This window comes from Patagioenas fasciata, chromosome 2 (assembly GCF_037038585.1).
Source record: "Patagioenas fasciata isolate bPatFas1 chromosome 2, bPatFas1.hap1, whole genome shotgun sequence".
Lineage (NCBI taxonomy): Eukaryota > Metazoa > Chordata > Aves > Columbiformes > Columbidae > Patagioenas > Patagioenas fasciata.
The window spans coordinates 39,060,833-39,081,670 of NC_092521.1; the positions used below are offsets into that span (position 1 = coordinate 39,060,833).

Sequence of the window (20,838 nt, forward strand, 5' to 3'; positions counted from 1 at the left end):
TTAGTTGACTGGCACATGGAGTTTCAGGCGTTACTTAGTTAAGGAGTACTCTCCAGGTCCAGAGCTAGAGTGCTTTGGGTGAAACAGAGAAACTGGGAAGGAATACAAGAGGGTATCTTTCCCTTCTCCATCTTTCTTCTGATCTACTGTAAACTGAGGAGAGCAATTAAAAAGTTTCTAATGAGCAGTTGCAGCAACTTTTCTCTCTGTGGAGGCACCAGACAGTATCTTCTGTCCCCTCTTCCAGCCTCCTATTTTTCCTCATTTGTAATGGCACACATACACAAGAATTCAATAATGAAAGATTCGTCTTTTGTGAAAATTTCTGCAGTCAATGAGTACAAAAGTTTTCGGTGCCAGGCAAACAAACACACATGTACACTGATTGTGTCAACCCGTTCCTCAAGAAACAAGTATGAAAATGGAGAAGAAATTTCAGTTAATATAAATTAGAGAATCAATAGTGGAGACAATTAAACAAGGAAGAAAAATATGTCAGGTAGAATCCATGCTAGCAAGGTTAAAGGCAGTAACAAAGTGTTCATCAAGCTTATTAGGAACAAAAGAAATTATAGAGATGATCTAGACCCACTAATAGATGAAGACTTTTTAAAGAGGCTGAAAAGGCAGATATCTTTAATAAATGTTTCTGTTTTCTATTTAGTAAAGAGCAGAATGAGAGAGGAAGAAGCACTTTCTAAACTGTCAGTAAATTATCTACCAATTTATACATTATACTCAGTCTTTAGGCCTGGATAATGTGTAACTGCTAAAAAGCATTGAGATCCATGGATACAAGACGTTATTCTTCAATAGATCTTGTGAACGTCATGAAACTGGAGAATTTTAATGCTTATATAAGGTTCAAAATAGGTTCACGCAATCATGCAAGGACAGTTAGTCCAGCATCAGTCCCAAAGAAACTGAGGGAAAGATGACTAAAAACCAGATGCTTGGGAACCAGCAGAAGCAGTATAATTGATACCGTGGGTAAGACTTCGTAAGACATTAGGACCTGTTAACAAATTTGATTTCATTATTTCAAGACGTTAAAAGTCGAGTTGATAGAAGCAGCTGCAAGAAAATAATAGACCTCTATAAGGCATTCACGAAATATTCTTATTGAAAAAATTAGAATGACAGTGCATTTTTAATGGACTGAAAATTAAACAGATTGAAAACTGGCTAATTAACATAGTTATCAATGGAAAATAATTGCTGAATAAGAATGTTTCTAGCAGGACTCCTTTGGGATTGATGTAAGGTCTGATGTTATTCAACGTTTTCATCAGTGATCTAGAAGTAAATATAAAATCACTGCTTGTAGGGGATGTATTTGCAGATGACACAAAGAGAGGGAGGAGAGTAAATAATGAAAAGGCAGGCAGCTGTTCAGGGCCATCTGGACTCCTTGGTAAGCTGGGATGAGTGAAACAAAATCCATTAAATTATAGGCACAACCACAGTGATATAGCCTGGAAGCAGGAAATACAAGTCATGTAACAGAATTGGAAACTATATCCTAGAGAATAAATTGTTTGGATAAAAGTTAATATGATCCTGGAATGTTTAAGCAAGCTTTCTCGTTACAGATGTAAAAAGTGATCTTACTTAGACATTTAGGAATGAAGAAATCCTAGGACATTGCTAACATATAGGAACATTTCAAAACTCTCTAACAACCTGCTTAAACCGTTTGGCTATTTTATGTATTAAAACTAGATAAATTTGTGTTCCAAGCACATTTTAAGATGTAGATATTTTCACAAATATTAGCATACCGTATCAGAATGAAGTGGGAAGTTTTCAAGGAAACTAATACCAAAAGATGATTTAAGTTTTTATTAGGAAATTGCATTTTTAAAACCAGAATATAAACTATATTTTTAACTATTCATCAGGTAGTTAATTAATTCTTAATAGTGAAATATATATAAAGGAAACCTAAACTAGATAAAAATATCAACAATATAAATTAAAAATTGATTATTAAGAAATTTATATCACTGACTTTCCCAAAATATTTTCGCTGACTGTGCTAATGTTTGATAGGTACACAAAATGTCTACATGCCTACAACATTTAATATTAAAAATAGCTAGCTCATGTGAAAAATGAGACATAAGGCAGAAGATACCTTGAAGAAAACCCTAGTTGCAACTCAGGGTACAAGCATATAAAGGATATCAGAATAGTCTCAAACCAGCATGAACAACTCTGAAGTTAAACAATATACAAGTATATTTGAGATAAAGTTTTAACAGAATTCACATTTTCTTCACAGCTGGTCATGTACGTTATTTTTCCCCCCTCACTGAATGTGGCCTTCTATCCAGTAGCCCACCTTTGAAGCAGAAAAATAAGAAACACTTGTGAATGCCTCAGTTACAGGTAAATAGACACAAACACTGATTTAGTCAAGGTAAGATGGCTTACAAGGAAAATTGTCTGCCCTGGCAACACTGGCCATGAGAAAGTTGGTCAGTACTTTTGTTGCTTCTGATCAAACCAAGGAAAACTATTGAAATGAGTGAAAACAAATCTGAAACATAAAAATATCATTCACAATTCACAGAAAGTAAACATAATCAACTGTGTTATATTTGCTGCAAAAAAGTAAACTGAGGTTTAGGAATAACACCTATTCCCCTTGCAGAATAACTAAAGAGTGGCTTCAGCAGGCAGCTGAGAGAGTTGAAACTCTCGGTGTATCTAAACCTTCAAACAACTTTGAGATAAACAAAGAAAATCTTCAGTTCAAACTCCCAGATAAAACCAGAGAAGAAAAAAAGTGCAGCTTCTAGGCACACAGAAGTAAGATCCATAACAGTAACACAGAGCAGTAGTTCTAAACAGATACATATTCTCCCTCTGCACTGGCAAAGGTCCTCCAAGACAACATCTAAAGATGTAAGTGGAAAGAGAATCTAAGCATACAGAATGCAATGCTGCTATAACACAGTGAAATGATTCATAAAGAGCATTTGCCCTTGGAAGACAGTCTCAGGCAGGCTCTTCCAACATTTCTGCCTTCCCCATTTGACTGACGGGGTCAATAAGACCCTGCATTATTCCTGGTATAGTAAAGCCACTCTGACAATAAACCTCCCAGCAAAGCAAAGGGCAGGAGGGCAGCCAAATCCCCAACAGGATTCTCTCACTCTTTCCCTATTAATCCAAACTGAAGAAGTCTGCTCAAAAGAGTGCTGATACTCATGAATAATAAACTCAGTCACATCATCAATATGAGCAAAGAATTTCCCTGAAGGACAGCTGAAAAAGGAAGAGAAACACCAGGAAAGTGATTCTAAAACAGAGAGTATAATAATCTAGACAAGGAACAATCCCTCCTATTCCCTTGTGCATTGAATAGGAGTTCTCAAACCCATTCACCTTACAAAGGTTAAATAATTACACAGAAACCAAACTTGCTCCATGATTCGAACCACAACTATTATGAGACCACTTCTATGACCTAAAGGATCCAAAGCTGTCTTCCAATTAAGACAGATTAACCCAACATAAACCTTTGGCATTCTACAGAAGAAAAGATGGGCAAAACAGACATGTTAGGAATACATTGGAGGCTTATCCAAGGTATGCTATTGAACTAATTAGATTTTTTGTTTGCTTTTTTTTCTGAAGAAATGAATAGCAGGAGTAGGGCAGGGTTACTACCTTATAGCCCCCTTATTGTGCACCAAGAAAGAACAATTTAATAGGAGCTGAATGCCACATTTTTCTTCTAGATGCTCTTTTGAAAAATCTGATGAAAGTCAGGTTCTGGTAGGACCACCAGACTTAAAAGGGCAAAATGCCTGCACCAGACTCCTGGAGCAAAATCATTTAAGGCAGATGTTAATTCAGAAAGTTCAAGGCCATGCACATTGAATGCTGAGATACTAGAAAATCCTAAAGAACAAGGAAATCTCTGACTGGATACACAGGCTCTATGTAAAAATTAATAGTAAAATTACCTTGGCTGTCAAATACAGATCTATGAAAAGTAAAACAAACTGGAATCCTCCTTTGCCTTTCCCCTACATTAAGCAGGGATCATAAGTCCCAAAGGATGCAAGTGCAGTCACCTGGATGACATCTAGAGATGATGAGCAGCCACTTCCCTGTATTTCTTTTCCAGGTCAAAGATAGGCCCATGTTAACAAGGCTATCTACATAATAGCCTGAAGTCACACTATTATCAAATCCCACAAGAAGCATTTGGCACAACTCTGATGCAATTCAGTATCATAATTTCCAGGAAGAACTTATTCAGGTTCTGCTGTCAATAACAATAAATCCTCTTTAGTTTCATCAAGGTCTAGGACTGTCTTGCATACAAAATATTAAAATATATAAAATTGCATTATTCTTCCAAGCAAGCATTTTCTTAACCTGGCGGGGGATGGGGGGGGGCGGGGGGGAACATGACACGGGGAGAAAACAAAAACACAACACCAGCACTACAAAAACTGAGGAATCAGTGCAAAAACCCATTCAAAACAGTTAAACTGTTTTAAAACTAGACATCAATTGAATGTAAATATTTACTAGAAGACAGGTGAAATTATAAGCTTTACCTCAAATAGGAAGAATTCTTTCCTTGCCCAGTGTAAGAACCAAAATTCCAAAGGATGCATACCAACAGAAAGAGGGCATATAGAAATTTTTAGAAAAAAAAGAAAAAAATAGAGATTTGACCTTAGCAGGCAATAAATAGAGCCTGTGCTAGCACTGACTCACATAAGGATCCAAATCTGTGCACAGCAGTCAGCCATATCAGCAGGTAGAAGTTGCTGGATAGGCAGCATATATGGTTGATCCAATGTACAAACAAGAATACGATTCAAGAAATAATCAAAATATCTTCAATTGCATTTTTGCCAGATAGACATCACATTGAGAAATTAAAAAAAAAAAAAAAAAAAAAAATCTCATCAACACTCCTCCCTTTTTCCAAAATAAAAGCACAACAATCAATACAAAATAGATCAAATTGTCAATAAACAGATAAAATAATACCCTGAGCAACTGAACCTAGGTTTACCCTTATCTGCAGATGGATTTGCCATACTTGCTTACAACAAAATCGTGACTTGGAGAAGTTTCCCTTCCTCATTCCACGAACAAGCTAATCAATTCAATATCCCCACCCTTGTGCCCCGACCCTTTTCTGTGGCAGCTACACAGCAACAGCCACCCACCAGCCTCCCATGGGTGAACTGTGTGAGGGCAGAACAGTGAAAAACTAAGTGGCAAAAAGACTCTTAATAGTACAAAAGTCACAGCATGACAGTTGGGATACCAAAATCCAAACTCTTGATCTAATGAGTAATCATAGACTGAAACATGATTTTCAGTGTTTAAATCCTTTCACAAGAAGTAAGCATTGACTATATCTGAGCAGGAAAAAACATATAAAAATACTAAATAAATGTATTTAAGAAGCTGATTAATCACAACTGAACTATCATATAATGCGAGAGATTCTTCGTGATTCTGAAAAATACTTTTCAGAATCACGAAGAATTTATATAATATTTGTCTTATTATTCAATGGTTTATTAAGAAAAAAGAAAAGACAGATACACCATCTAATTTTTTAAACCAATGAAAATTATTGTGGCCTACACTCCAAATGTCAACCATAGAATTTGGTTAAGAGTTATAAAAGGACATCAACTCTGTTTGAAAAACAGATTTTAATGGTGACAATTGCATATAATATTATGAACCATTGTAAATATCACCTGAAAGGATATGAAATTCAGTTTTTGCACCATCTGGAATGTAGTCCTGATTAAGTTGTTCAGCAATGTGATCGTATCACCTAAACAAACTAATTAACATCAGAATGACACATTCTGCAGTTTCAGTGGCATTTATTTGTGTCCCATTTGTTCCACATAATCTTTTTTCCAGAATGACCTTATGCTCAAATTGTGCCACCAAGCTAGCTGCATGTTAATTCTCCTTCCAAGAGTAAGTATATATTTCATTAAAACTTACATGATGCTACAGCTTTACACAATAGAGTGAACAGATTGAACTAAAAACTTACTTTGGTTACATGAAATCGGGAACATCAAAAAACAACCACCAAGTCTCTTCAGCTAGAACAGAAGCTTTTGAGGCTCATTCATTGTTGAACATTTTGGAGAAATGTATACAGATTTGAATATTAGAATACTAACAGATTAATACTTTCCTGCTCTCCAATTTGCCATTTTTCCTTTGTTTTTTTAAGAGAGTATGTATCACAGCATCTTCTTAAGCACTCTGCAGGTAGCATTCCTTTAGTTTTATTTTCCAATTACAAGCACAAATGTGTAGTTATTCCCTTTTTTGGCTAAGAAATGTAAATTGCAAATAAAAAGATAATGCCTTTTTCCATAGCTTCACCATTATGAATTCACAGTTCATGGCTAATTGTTTTCTAACTTTTCATGGAAACAATACTTGAATTCTAAACAGAAACTACCACATGCAGTTTCTGCTCCTGCACATACTGATGTAAACCTAACAGAACATTAAAAAACACTTTTTGCAAGTACCATGGAAAGGCATACCACCAACACACTGAATATACAATTAATGGTACCTCACACCAGCAAAGGCCGTAACTATTATTCTGAAGGACTGAAACGTTGTTTCTCTTCAATATTACACTGCATAACTTCACAGTAAATTGGATTCCAGGTTTATTGCCAAAGTAATTAAAAATTCAAAAGGTTGCTGTTTCAACAGAATATTATGGAAAAGTGTTAAATACAATTGAAGCTGGAGATTATTTCTCTTTATAGTGAGAGAGCAGCAGGATGGGAGGAGCAACTTGCATAAGTAAGGTCATATTAGAAGGTCATATTTTAGCAAACACATTTCAGTGGAACCTCTACTCTACGAAAGGGCACAAGAATAACAAAAATGAAGCAACTTAAGGTGTGTTTTAGTTTGTTTGTTTTAAAAAAAACCCCAAACCTATTACTTCTGAGAGCTGGTTCAAAGAAAAAATGAAGGCCAACGAAAATAAATGGATTATATAACACAAGCATTAAAACTTATACTGTGTCCGTTTCTCTTTGCCTTTATATTAATTTTTTATTAACTTAAAAAGCACTAAATTAGCTTTCCTCCATTTTTCATGTCAGAGAAGATTCTAGAGCATTAGTTTTGAAACAACAATTCTTTAAACCCTTTTGGAATAATAAAGTTGAGGAAGTAGGAGGTGAGAGGGTTCAAACCTTGGAAAAAAAAAAAACCACTATATTTTCATCAGGTTTACTTTCTGCAAGTTGTATTTTATTAGCTCAAACAGAGAGATTATATTTAACTACTGCTATAAAACCAGTCATCTGTAATGTCTAGAAATTGCAGAATGCCTGTAGCTCCATCCACTGCTTTAGCATGATCTGTTATTGTGCATATCATAGCTAGTTGCAGCTGATGGCAGCATCTGAAGCAAATGGACATATAATAGTGGGAAGAATAAAGAGGCCATGGGTATGTAGTCTCCTAAGGCCCAAGAGAGATGCTGACCAAAAGGTCAGAGGTATGTGGGGAAAAAATTCTCAGCTGAGTCAGACATGAATGTATGCAGCAGGCCCAACAGCAAAGAAATCTCTTATTACCACTCTCACATTGTCCTCAGTGAAGGATGCATTGCTGTGAAAGGCAATTATTTGTGTTCAAATAAAAATCCATCAACAGAACAGAAAGTACATGAGTCTTATCTGTAACAGATGCCTAACCTGTAACAGGAGTGAACAGCAATGACAGTGTCACCTCCCACTCGGTGTAACACAGCTGAACACCAAAACCCCACCTGCACCCACTCAAGAGCTTCCATCAGCCACCTTCAAGCCTCCACGGGGTCCCCCAGTTTCTGTGTCCCTATACACCCCATCGGGGAAAAAGCCAGAGATACCCCAAGCTCTGGAGCTGGAATGCCACTCCTGCCAAAGTTAATAAGACTCTGACTTGATTAAAGATGAGGTTTTGAGCCTTGAACTTTTACTCACTTTTTAATTTTAACACTCCTACCCTAAGCCATCTAAGGACACTAACTCGGATTTTTATCTTGACGGACCCTCTTTTATACAGAGTAAACTAGCAGGGCAGAAGAGTTACCTAGATCACCCCATATCCATATTCCTTTACTTCATTTTTCAAAATTTTCAGTGATGTGGCTTCGTAACAGCTTTAGATCCTATTCAATGCCCTTATTATTAAAAAGCTTCTCTTGACTGCCAACCAAATCTTCTTTGCCACATATTCAGCAAATTATTAATAAAACTAAGGACCAGATAATAAACACAATCCACTGTAGAAGTAGTTTCCTATTGAATATATGAGTGTCTGTCATGCAAATCCTTGGTCAAAAGCAATAAAAGAATCGGTCGACAGAGAGCTTAACCTTGAGAATTAAAGTAACCCAGAAGGAGGCAAAGTTCATGCTCAAGAAGCATGCAACAGAAAAACTATGCATAATAAGCAGAAACATCATAGCAAACGGCTCATCAATGATGCCCAGATACATAGGTAAGGTGTATCAAACAACAGGAAAGGTGTATGCAGTACTGGAATGCTGCTATACATTTACTGAATGAAGACATTAATACATGCAAACAAACGCCACTAACTCACAATAAACTAAAAAGCAGACAAATGGTTTATCAAAAGTGTCAGCAGGAATAGCAAATGACAAATACAAATAAATACAGCTATTTTCATACTGAATCTGAAATACTGGAGGGATACAAATAACAGTAATACTAACACAGCACAATAAATAAATAAATATGGTCTCCTTTGTGAAATAAAAAGTACATTAAAGAACGTATTGCTGGGGTTGGAGGTCTGGCTTATGCAAGTTAAAAGTTCTTTTGCCCATACTTAGGAACACCATATAAAACTCTAAAATAACAGCTTCTGGTATTCTATCAGGTAAGAGACAAACTTTATTTTGAAATCTGCTTTAGAGAATTTTTTTTACCCTTATTGCCTTGAGATTTGTGTTTGTGTTTACATGTATAAATTGTCTATACTCTCAAATGTGGCAATCTGAACACATTTTCATTTCCAGACATAGAATGAGATCCAAACAATTAATGAGCTCATCTATAGATGTAACAATCTGTCATCTGCAATGGAGGATTAAAAGGTCATGTTATATTATATATGGGCAGTTTTTGCACTGCTAAAATCAGAAATGAAAAGATTTTAAAAATCCCTAAGTTAACACAAATAAAAAGAATATTTTTATGGTTATATTTATTTTATTTCTGATCAAATACCTTTTTTTAGCCCTGGAAAGCATACAAATCTTATTTGTACACCTGTAACATAAGCCAGAAAGGAGCTTGACTTATCTGGTTTCTATAAGGTGCTTAAAGAGGAAACCTTTGCTTATTAGCTTTCTACTTACAACACACAGCTGTGGGAGTGCCAGGTTCATTTCCCTTTCACACCCAGGAAGACTTGAGTCCACATCATCCTATTCCCAGGAGATTGCCCTTATTACCATACTGTAGTTATTGGGGGATGCTTTCACAGGAAGCTCTTCTGTGAAGCTTTCCCTCTTTATATAAAATAACATTATAGTAATTGGAATAGGGATCAAGACCAAAGTGAATTCCTTGACAATGAGCCTACAGCTTTATACACAGTCCTTCTGTTCCAAGCTGCTCCTTCCCACCAGCTTCTTCCCCTCAGGTTTACCCAATTATTACAAAACAAACTTTGGTGGACATTCGGGTATGGTAAATTATTTTGAAACATGAAATATATTTTCAGCTAAAACTACACAGGCTTTCCATGTCACTCTTGTGAAGAAACATCATACTTTTCTGAAAGAGTAAAAAGGATCAAGTCACATGCATTTTATTTGACACTGGGAGGGTAGGTGGCAGAAGTTTTCATACAGAAAAGTTTTGAGATCTTGTTGTACTAGATCCATAAGCTTTAAATTTCTTCTCAAACGGTTCATTTAAAAAAAAAAATAAAATAAAAAGAAAAAGTAATAATCAGTTTACCAGGAAAGTCACACATTATGCATTATCATTGAAGGAGGAATGTTTCAAACTCTCACAGCAAGGAACAGGCCAAAATTACCCACATCCTTCTTATTCTCATTCTTATTTTTTCACTAACTGCAGTGGAACTTTTTGGCAGAATTCGAACAGTCAATATTCAAAGGAAATCTTCCTTTCTGCTGCAGAACAAGATTTGAGCAAAATTTCAGCTGTGGGCAGTTTCTGTTAGCAAATTTGGAAAGTCTGTCCGCATTGTATGCATACTCCGTGTGAATATATTGAATTAAAATTACCATTTATTATTGCACCAAGTTATATTTTCTGATAGTATTAATGACTGAAGACCTAACAAATTCACAGGACTCCAAGCAACACTTAACTAATTCTGGTCAGAATAAATATAAACATGATAGAGCTTAAAAACAAACAACAGAAATCAGTCAGCTGTCAAACAGCACCATAATTTTCCCTGATAGGATGTCAACAGAAGTTAAAAATCATAATCAAGCTGCATTCATTTCAGAAACTAAACCCATTTTTAATGAAAAAATAGAACAATAGCATGAAAAAAGTCGAATATTCCCTGCCAAGATTTCAATGTTGAGAAAATAGGCATCCTTGAAAAGCCTTTGATGGCATTTGATTTACCAACCACACTAATGTACCTTGCAAACAGCACATTTCTATCACACCTGACAACACAGGAACATTTTCATGGAACACTGATGAAATTTTTAAGCTAGCATGTTGGTAAAATGTAGGTCCCAATTACAACAGCTCAAATACCCATCAATTTGTAAATACCCAGGATTTTATGCAAATGGTGAAAAAAGATCTCAGTCTCTTGAAGACTACACCATCTCTAGCATAATTTTCAGAAGTAGCATTAGATAGACCCCAAATTCCATGATTTACTGAACAAATTCTTGATTCTGTCATTACTAGCTTAGTCCTGATACTGGTGCCTTTGATGTAATCTGTGCAAGAGCAGTTAACTTCAATGGAGATAAATTTGTGTCTGTCACCTTGTTGAGGAACTACTTTTCAAATGTAATTACAAACCAAATGATAAAACTTTCATCAAAATTCAGAAATCAGTTGAAGTACATAACACTAAAAAGGATTTTTCTCAACTCTTTAGTAGTATTTTCTCTGTTTTGTGTTTTTTTTAGATATGTTAAGAGACATGCTGGTGAAACTGATACTCGATTTAAGTTCATAGCTGCTAGTTTATAATCACCTGACACAATGCTATTCCCTTACACAACGCAATCAATGGAAAGGCAACTCAAATTTTCACAAACTCAGGGATTGGACTAGAAATTTCACTTCTTTTCTTACGCACTTAGATGAAAACACTAGTTATCTGTAAAAATATAATAGTCACTATAAAACCAGTTATCACCCAACTGATTGAAAAAATACAAACTCTATATATAATGAAAATGAACAATTACTTTGGGCATTCATCACTTCCATGTGTTGGTCTTTCATTCATCTAATAGAGTTTTAAGTCAGAACATAGCAATACAATAATTTATTTTGATTGTCTATGAAGTGTACTCATCTCCTCATCAAGCCTATGACTTCTGATGAACTACATCGTATTTGGAGAAAAACTAAACTGTTGTAGCTTTTCAGTGTGAAATTTTATCACCAAAGGAACCTATCATTGAAAGCTTTAATTCTAATGGAATTTTTACTGAGTAAATTAAACTTTATTTCCTATTAAATTGGTTCCATCAGTTTTCTATTTGTTTTCAGCCAAAGGATATGAGTTTTAATGCTGAAACCAAAAAGCCATGTACCTTACAAATGTTCCCATCTGAACTGGGTGGAGTTCAAAATTCTCTAAAAGCATTACATGAATTAACAGTGATGTAGCTCATATCACTAACCCTACAAGCAATAACGAGAACATTTATTCTATTAATAATACTGGGATCTGCTTGAGCTATGGGCATACTGTGCCTGGAATCATCAAAGTATGAATGTGATAAACAAAGATCAATATCATCTATGCCCAGTAGGAGGATAAAAACCTGCAGATGTTGTATGGAACTCACTGTAGATACAAAGCTAAATATAACCTATGCTAACAAAAGTGCTACCTTGTATGAATGCAACTTAATACTTCCAGCAAACATTTCTGCTCTAATCAGAGGAGTGAATAAAGAACGAAGTGGCCTTGAGCACTATACATCATATAAAGTTTTATTCAGATGTGAAAAAAGTCATCCTTTCCCATTTATTCATTTTTATAAGAATTAACATTCTCATTGTGAGACCAATCTGCTCAACAAGTTATTACATATTAACCTTCTTAGTAATTTTCTTTAGCTGCTTTCAAAGTAGTCTCAGAAATTCAGATACGTGTTTCATTCATACTTGAAAATTCAACCAAAATGACATTGTCTGATTTTCAACAATCAAAAATGGACCTCACACTTTCCACTGAATAACATTTTTATTTTTTCCCCAAGACAGTACTTCAGAAGTCAACTGTAATTCAAATTCATTGCATTTATGTACTTCAAACTGATGACTATTTACTCTCAGAGACAACCTCAGACACTGGCGTTCTCATTGGAGGGGAACTCCCAAGATCAAATTTTATGTTCAACCACGCTCTTCCTCTACGGTTCCAGCCTGCTAAAATCTGAGAGTCCTGTTGTTAAAACACCCTCCCGAAAACCTGAAAAAGAATAAGTGACCTACCTTAGAAAGTCCGCCTACTTCCAAATAGAAGCAGATAATGAAAACATTCCAGGTGACCCACAGGGCAGTCCACACCGTGTACTAAACACAAAGCCGGATGAAAGCAAAAAGACAGAAAAATAAAATGTGAAGATGAAAGGACTTTATACTGAGTAGATCAATAATAAAAAAACTGATATCAATAAGCATTGTTCTTCTGGGAACAGACAAGTGCAGAGTTCAGAAAAGGAGTTCTCCCTGCAGAAGTCCCATAAGAACCATAGGAAATTACAAATCCAATATCTGTTGCTGCTCTAAATACATGCTAATAAAACAGATTTATTTTTACAGTTTTACACATCCTACTGATACCAACTAAGCCCAAAATGCTGCCTTAAGCACTGGTTTTGAGGAAATCATGATTTAGCTCTGTTAACAGAGATTCCAGAATAGCATAGTAATTAAAATTAGCAAGTATTATTAAAATAATATTTAAATGTTATGAAGAAATACACAGAACACCACCAAATAAAACAGAAGATCTACTATAGAATCAGAGAATGGCTGGGGTTGAAAGTGACGTCTGGAGATCATCTAGTCCATCCCACCTGCTAAAGCAGGTTCACCTAGAGTAGATCGCACAGGAATGTGTCCAGGCAGGTTTGAATGTCTTCAGAGAAGAAGACTCCACAGCCTCTCTGGGCAGCCTGTTCCAGTGCTCTGGCATCCTCAAAGCAAAGAAGTTTCTCCTCATACTCAGACTGAACCTCCTGTGTTTCAGTCTCTGTCCATTGCCCCTCATCCTATCATTGGGCACCACTGAAAAGAGTCTGGTCCTATCCTCCAGACACCCACCCTCAAGATATTTAGAAGCATTGATAAGATCACCTCTCAGCCTTCTCCTTTCCAGGCTGAAATTATTGATCTGATAATTCAGGGTTTTTTAAAGAAACAAACAGGTAAAGGGTAAATCTGATCTCTTAAGAGTCTTTTACTAAGGGTATTTTAACTGAATTAAAAATAGTTTGCTATTTCTCCAGCCCCTGTGGCCATGAACCTGATACTACAGTGCACCCTTACCAGATGAACACATGCATCTCTCTTCTGGTTTCTCCATCGTCCTACCCTAGAGCAAGTCTGAACTCATACTCTACCCACAACATGAACGGGAGATTAATTTGTCTCCCTTAAACCATCTTTTGCATTTTAATTGTCAGCAAAATTGCCTGGCACAACTTCCTTATGGCTGCACTATGTACCTATATATGGCTGTAAACTACACCCAGTAACTCAGCAGCTTTTCTGTGGGACAGGCTGAGCACACACTCAGCCACACTGGACCTGAACCCTCCTGAAAAACACATTTCTGCACTTACAACCTTTACAGTGGAGATCTGCTGCTAAGTGCCTCTGCAAGTCTAATTAACTGGGATCAGGTGAGGTTAATATGCTTTTGTTTTGCTTCAATATACTGAAGTAAATCTCAGCACACTGGATCCCATTTCCATCACACAGGTGTTGTCAGCTTGCCTTTCTTGGGCAGTTTATGGTTATGCTCCCTTCTTCCTTCCCCTCCTGGTGATGTATAATGAAAGATTCGGGTGAAGAGTATTAAATTTTTCCCCACTTGAATTATCTCCACATGCATATAGTCATTTCTGTATAATTTAATTTCTTATGAGGTACTTTGGCTGTTCAGAGATCGCTATGGCTTAAAGAAGTAGATAATTAATAAACAAACTGAGAGTAATGCTTCTGGGCTGTTTCCTCTGGCTTGTAGAGAAGGGCAACTGAAAACAGGTTTATTATGAAATAGACAAAGCTGCCACGGTCTATGAACAGCATAAGGTCTGTTCTATTAATAAGACTAACTTAAAAGAGGATATCCCACTTTACCACATTTGCTGACTTTGTAGTAACTCATCATAAGCTCCTGATTTTCCAGCATATGTCCTCAGAACATCAGGTGCAGAGTGTTCAAAATTAATGAACACTTAATACAAGCCCAGCTGCTCGTATAAAGCAGATTTCAGAATATTCAGATTTCCCTTTTTCAAGAAAGATTTTTTTTTATCTGTTCATGAATGAAATCTCTCATCACAACAGGAAACCTACTTGATTTGCCAGGCCAAGTTAAATCTGTTAATGGCCTCATTCTGTCCCATGCGGACCAATGACAATTCTGAACCAGCCAGGCAAAAACTCTCTGAACGTCCTTTCCCAAGCCAAGCTACGCTGTTTTACACAGTCAGAACCTGTTCAGATCCATATACACAATGAGGATTAGGGAAAGGGAAGTAGAGATGAAAAGTCTGGTGGACTTGGCAGTGTTAAGTTTACAGTTGAACTCAATGACCTTAAAGGTCTTTTCCAACCTGAATGATTATCTGAAAGCACGTGTGCACCTTGAAACCCAGTTGCTGTGTATGGAGATGTTCTTCCTACATTCTCACTGAACTGCAGGAACAGAAATGTAAGCTCCATTTGCTTTATGAATAATAATAAATTGCTAATAAATTTACATTCAGTAATTAGTGCTCCATAATTTTTAAAAGTGACAAAGTTCTGCCCCACATTTGAAAACACATATTATTGGTTATGCAAGTAGTAGACTTGTTCCTTGTACAGCGTCATAGGCACTTATGGAAGGCTACATTAAAAGAAAAGTTTTAAAAGACAAAAGTAAGTAAGCAAAATTAGAAAATGTCAGGATTCCAGTTACATATGTCATCTTTTTCTCTTTTGGATGTGCAATACAATGCAAACATTAATTAAATCATCATAGGTATATTCTTATTTTCAAAGACCCTGCTTTCCTTAATACATTCTATGAACAGCTAGCTCAATATTTTATTTATTTTTGTCACTCAGACCTTGTTCAGAGGACAGAATATTAATTTCCTCATGAGATTTTCTAAGATGCTCATCACTGTACTGTCTGAGAGCTGCACAAACATTAACTAATTTATTTTATGTTATAAAGGAATGATACAGCACTCAGAATGCAAATGATGTTCTGATACATGGAGAGATTACATTCAGAAGTATTCATACATCATAGGCATCCAACTTGAGATGCTTAGGACTTCATTTTTCAGAACATGTGGGTTATTCAGTGCTTTATAAGCTCAGTGTTCAGCTCCCTAGGGATGAGCATTCAGCACTTATCCAAATAAGACCATAGGGTCTCAAGACAACAATGCAGACTGCAAGAGGAAAACAAAGCATGTGAGAAGCTTGCTTTAAGTGACTCGCTTTGTGTCAAAAAAATGTTTGGGTTGTTGAGAGCAGAGATAAAACTCAGCTACCCAGTGCAGCCTTCACAACAAAAGCAATCATTTTGTTCTTGCTATCACATGCCCCATTCTTCCCATGTCTTCTATTTTCTGCATATCAAGTTTCTATTCTATATCTACTACCACTATCACCAGAAAAAACCCAAAAGTCTGTCCTTTCTATTGCAACTGAAGTGCCCCTAGAAAAAAACAACTATATGCATCCTTGTGGCTCAAAACTGCAAATATATAAAAGGATCACATTAAGATAGCACAGGAGGGCTTTAATAACAGTTTTTCTTAATACTTGAGTGCTTCTTCCTGAAAAATTTGTATTACTTTCTGAACATTATTTGTGTAAATTTAGATATAGATGCCTTCAAGGATTGTGTGTTGTGTTTTTTTTTTTTTTTGTAAAAAAAAAGGAGCAATATACCATTATGTGGCGTCACATTAATACCTGTTTGGGTTGCCACTTGAGGTTTAACTTTCAGATCCATTAGGAAGACCTCTCCTTTCAGCTAGCAGAGAAATTGCCTGCAATCCCCAGTTGTTGTCCTTTGTGTGAAGGAACAACAGGCAGGGGAAGGTGTCATACACATTGGCAGACAATTGCTGTCAAGGGAGGAGTGGTCAGAGTTTGAAGCTTCAGGTTCACAGTGAACCTCAGGGCTCATTTCACTCCCAAGGCACCTCACCTGACTTGCCACTTAACTTCTCTTGCCCTGTGTCCTGAACACAGGTGTGGTTGTTTTTGTTTGTTTTGTTGTTGTTGCTTGTTCATTTGGGGTTTTTTGTTAGTCTTGTTTTATATTATTTTATAGCCCATATGATACACTACTTAAAAGCCATCTGGACATTTTTGCCTAACAAATTCCTTCTGCTGGAAGAACCCAGGACACTGGTGATAATATTTGCTGATTTTTCCCATGTATTCTTTCTTGCTTTTGGTCTTTTGCACTAAGGATTGTACACTATGCCATGTGAGAAAGCATTTTGCATCTTTTAAGTTATGTGAAGAGAGTACTCCCTAAACCTTACAGGTTAAATGTCTATTAAATTATTGTCCAACCCAGTTGGTTCCTTTCAGATCTTCTTTCTCAATACCAGCCTCTCTATAATAGCAATATTTCTACACTTCTTCTGACTCTACAGGTCATATTGAAACTGATGCAGAGATACCTTTCATATACTAGTGAAATACAACCACTTCTAGAGTTAAATCACGGATACAATGTCACAAAAAAAGAAAGTCTTAAGGAAAAATGCAAAGGACGGCTTCTTAAACTGAAAGGTAAGAGAGAAAATGGAAATTTCTGAATCAGAATATTACAAAGATTGTGGAATAATTTTAGCTTTAATGAATAAACTATCTCAAGTGTATATTTAATCCAAAGTGCAGCACCTCCTCTGACAGTGTCTTGGCATTAGGGCAAACAAATGTTGGCTCAGGGATACTTCGAAGGAAAGGAAGCAACTCCTGAGTTGTCAGTTTGTTGTCCTGTAATACCTGGCTGTGCCTCAGAGGTACCAATACTTACAGAGCCCTACTTAGTCATGTTGGTGAAAGAAGACAAGGAAAGTGGCATAAATCAACAATATGGAACAGTAACAACTCAGGACCTACCAGGAAAGATGTTAAAGGAGTAATTTTAGATGCCTAAATATTTCACATGGGTTTGAAACTGGAAGCGTGTTTGTATAGCATTTGCTTGAATAGTGTGTGAAGTATCCTGTGTAGTCTTTCTTCTGTTTTGTTTTGGTTTGGTTTTTTTCTTTTTTTAAGAAATTGCCTCCTGGCTTTTCAGGTGTACACATTGCCTATATATCATATTATTTAATGGAATAAGTTAAAGCAAGCAAAACAGAGATTTCCACTTTATATTCCCCCTATTTAAGTGTATTATTTTCATCTCTCACTCTTCATGAATACATTTATGTTCAAGTTTGTGCAATCTTAGCTATATGACTCATCGTTCAGAAGTCTTTTGAAGTCCCATATCAGAAGTAGGAGAGGGGGAAAAAAACACCAACCAGCTTTAACAAGTATCCTGTCATCATCTTTAATCAATTTTAACAGACTGAAAATCTTGCTGGTAATAGCAAATTCTATTAAGAAAGGAAAAGCATGCACACGAAAATGGATCACAGCAGAACTCTGGACCTGTGTGACAGATCTGTTACAATGTAGTTAGAACTGAAATTTAGCTGTTTTTTCTTCTTTGCAAATGTTTGGATAAGTTTCAAATGAGCTAATATGGGAAAATTAGTAATCATTTCTACACTTTTATGTCTCCTGGGAACTTTGAACTGATTTCATTCAGCCACAAAATATTCAAGTACTGAAAACAGCACATCCGCTTAGTTACAGGACAAATTGTTCGCAGAAGCTGATCTAAATTACTAATTAATACAAAACTATTAGAAATAATTATTGGATTCAAAATAATTAGGACACTTGGAGTGAGTGCTGTTGCTCCCTCTCTCTGTGTGTTTCCTAAGCTCTGAGGACTCAGAATTTGATCTGTGAACAAGTGAAATTCCAGATTTATTTCAGAATCACCATCCTTATACTCCTGTATCTGAAGGACCATTTTTTTGACAGAAAGTTCTCAGACTAAATCTTGTATCACTCAAACTGTGACGCAAAACTCATTTCTTTATTCAGACTTCTAATTTACAATGGCCATGCTCATACTGCTGTCAAAGAAACTGCAGTTATGTAGTCATTAAATGCTAGTGATAAACTAGCTTGCCTGGGTTTAATTACAGCGGAAAAGTTAGAAGCATCCAACTGCTTTTGTGTTTATCCAGCTTCCAGCACAGTCCTCTCCGAGCTCTTCAGTTCTAAGTATCTGCAAGAAAAACCTGCTTACTTGTGCCTGCAGAACAAGTCTCATATTTGACTGGACTATAGATTGCCTTCAAGTCATATCCCTACATGTAACATGTTTATTCACCTACTTTCCCATTCCTGACGTATGTTAAATTTTGAGAGAAGAGAAGAGAACATGACGCATGCAGGATAGGATGGCAAAGTGAAACCTTTTGTGCAAATTCTCTTGTCAGGGAAACCTTCAGGCATAGCCTTCATCACATAGAAGACAGATTAAAGACATTCTTTTCAGGTCAAACCAAGGACCCTAGAGCTGGTCAGCTTAAGTCAAGATCCCTACCAGAGTATGACAGAATATAATGGGGACAATTTGCACGCTCATGTGCCAAATCAATTTTGTGTAGACAGTTTACAGAAGTAAACTTTTGTATCTGACATGATTCTCTCTCTCTTTTTATATTCTGATGGGATCATCTGCACTAACGAAGCTGATTTCCAGGGAAGTCTTAAGTTAATGACAATGGATACTACACATACTTTTCTTGAAGTATTTGGTTACTTCTCCTGTTAAAGTGGATTTAGCTTAAGCTAAACCAGAACCAATCACAGTACATAAAAGCATGACTCAACGTATTTATTTTGCCAAAGCCACAGTACCAAATTCTCACTATAATGTGGGACACCAACCACTAACACATCCAGGGGCTTAGATATGGTTGAAGGTGCAGCTATGGACTCAGAAGCCCATGAAGCTTCTCAATTAATTTGGAGCCCAGTTCACTACTCAGAGCCTGGTAAGAAATCTCTCTGCATTTTCTTTAAGCAATACTGAAATTCAGGACCTTGCTGAAGATTTGCATTAAGCAGACTTCATATTTGAAGCCAGCAGTAAAAGTTTCCTGCTTTAACAGGTGGACTGTTTCTAAAGGGTTTCAGAAACAGGGTGGCAGTCTATGTCCTTCCTCAGGAGAGATGACTTCAGATTCCCTTTTGCCTTAGTGAAGACAGCCTGGAGCTGGGGTCTTTGCTCTCTGTACAGCAGATCACTCTGGGGCTCCTGAGGACAGCTGGCAAAGCCCAGCTGTGGTTTGGATAGCCCTAAAGCACAGTTTCTAGTAAGCATGTGTTAGGTAGAGCCTGGAAGATCCTCAGGCTACAGCTCAATGAGCACGTTAAGCTGGTATAATCCTGCACTGCTGCAGAAAGACTCCAAGCACTTTTCCCTGTCCTCTGGCTACTTGTTCCTGTTTCCCCTCTCACACTTTCTCCCTTCTTCTGGAACAAGAAAAACAGGTCAGAGAGGGGACCAGCACTTAAATTAACATTGGAAAAAGAAAATGCTTGCTTTTCAGCTGTATCTGTTTTCATTTGATAGTTTACCATGTGGCTGAATGGATGCTTGTGCTGGTGCAAATGAAGGAACAGAACAGGGACTGAAGGTAGCAGCTGAGCAAAAGGAGGATTATTGCTTATGCTGGCTTGAGGTATTCACTGAATTCAGCCTGAGGGTGAAGCTAGACAAGAGGCTGAACTGACAAGCTTGCAGATAGCAATAAGGAAGGACTTGCATCTCCTCCTCTCCCCTCCGCACTGCTGCTCTCGATTGCACAGTCCCAATCACTGCCTTATGCTGGTCCTGGCACTCACTGGGAACCTCTCAGATTGGATTCAGTTCACCAGTCTAGCACAAAACTCCCCAGTTTTTGCTAGGTTGGTTTTCTGACAGCTTCAGACTGAATCAGCTCACTGAAGGGTCCAGTTAACTGCTGCCAGAATTGGTGGAGGGGGTTTGGGAAGTATTCAGCCAGAGAGAGCAGTGGGAATAAGGAGGTGCGCAAGCTACCCCCTTCTGCTGGTGTTGAGCCGTGAGGCTGGTTCCAGACAAGTGGTGTCCTTTCACTCTTCAGACTTCAGGATTTGGCTCAAGCTATTCCTACTTCACTGGGAACCTCGCATTAGTAAGGACAGAACCTGCTCTAAAGTCTTGATCTTCCCAAGT

At 36.9% G+C, this 20,838-nt stretch overlaps 1 protein-coding gene across 5 annotated transcripts in view; it reads right to left on the minus strand.

Annotated features, from left to right (window-relative positions):
* Positions 1 to 20,838, minus strand: part of NKAIN3 (sodium/potassium transporting ATPase interacting 3) — a 362,790-nt gene that overhangs the window by 167,687 nt on the left and 174,265 nt on the right. For all 5 annotated transcript variants that reach the window (XM_065832178.2, XM_071804083.1, XM_071804081.1 and 2 more), the window contains one exon: positions 12,750 to 12,830. In XM_065832178.2, the coding sequence (XP_065688250.1) occupies positions 12,750 to 12,830 (81 nt within the window). The remainder of the gene's footprint in view (positions 1 to 12,749; positions 12,831 to 20,838) is intronic.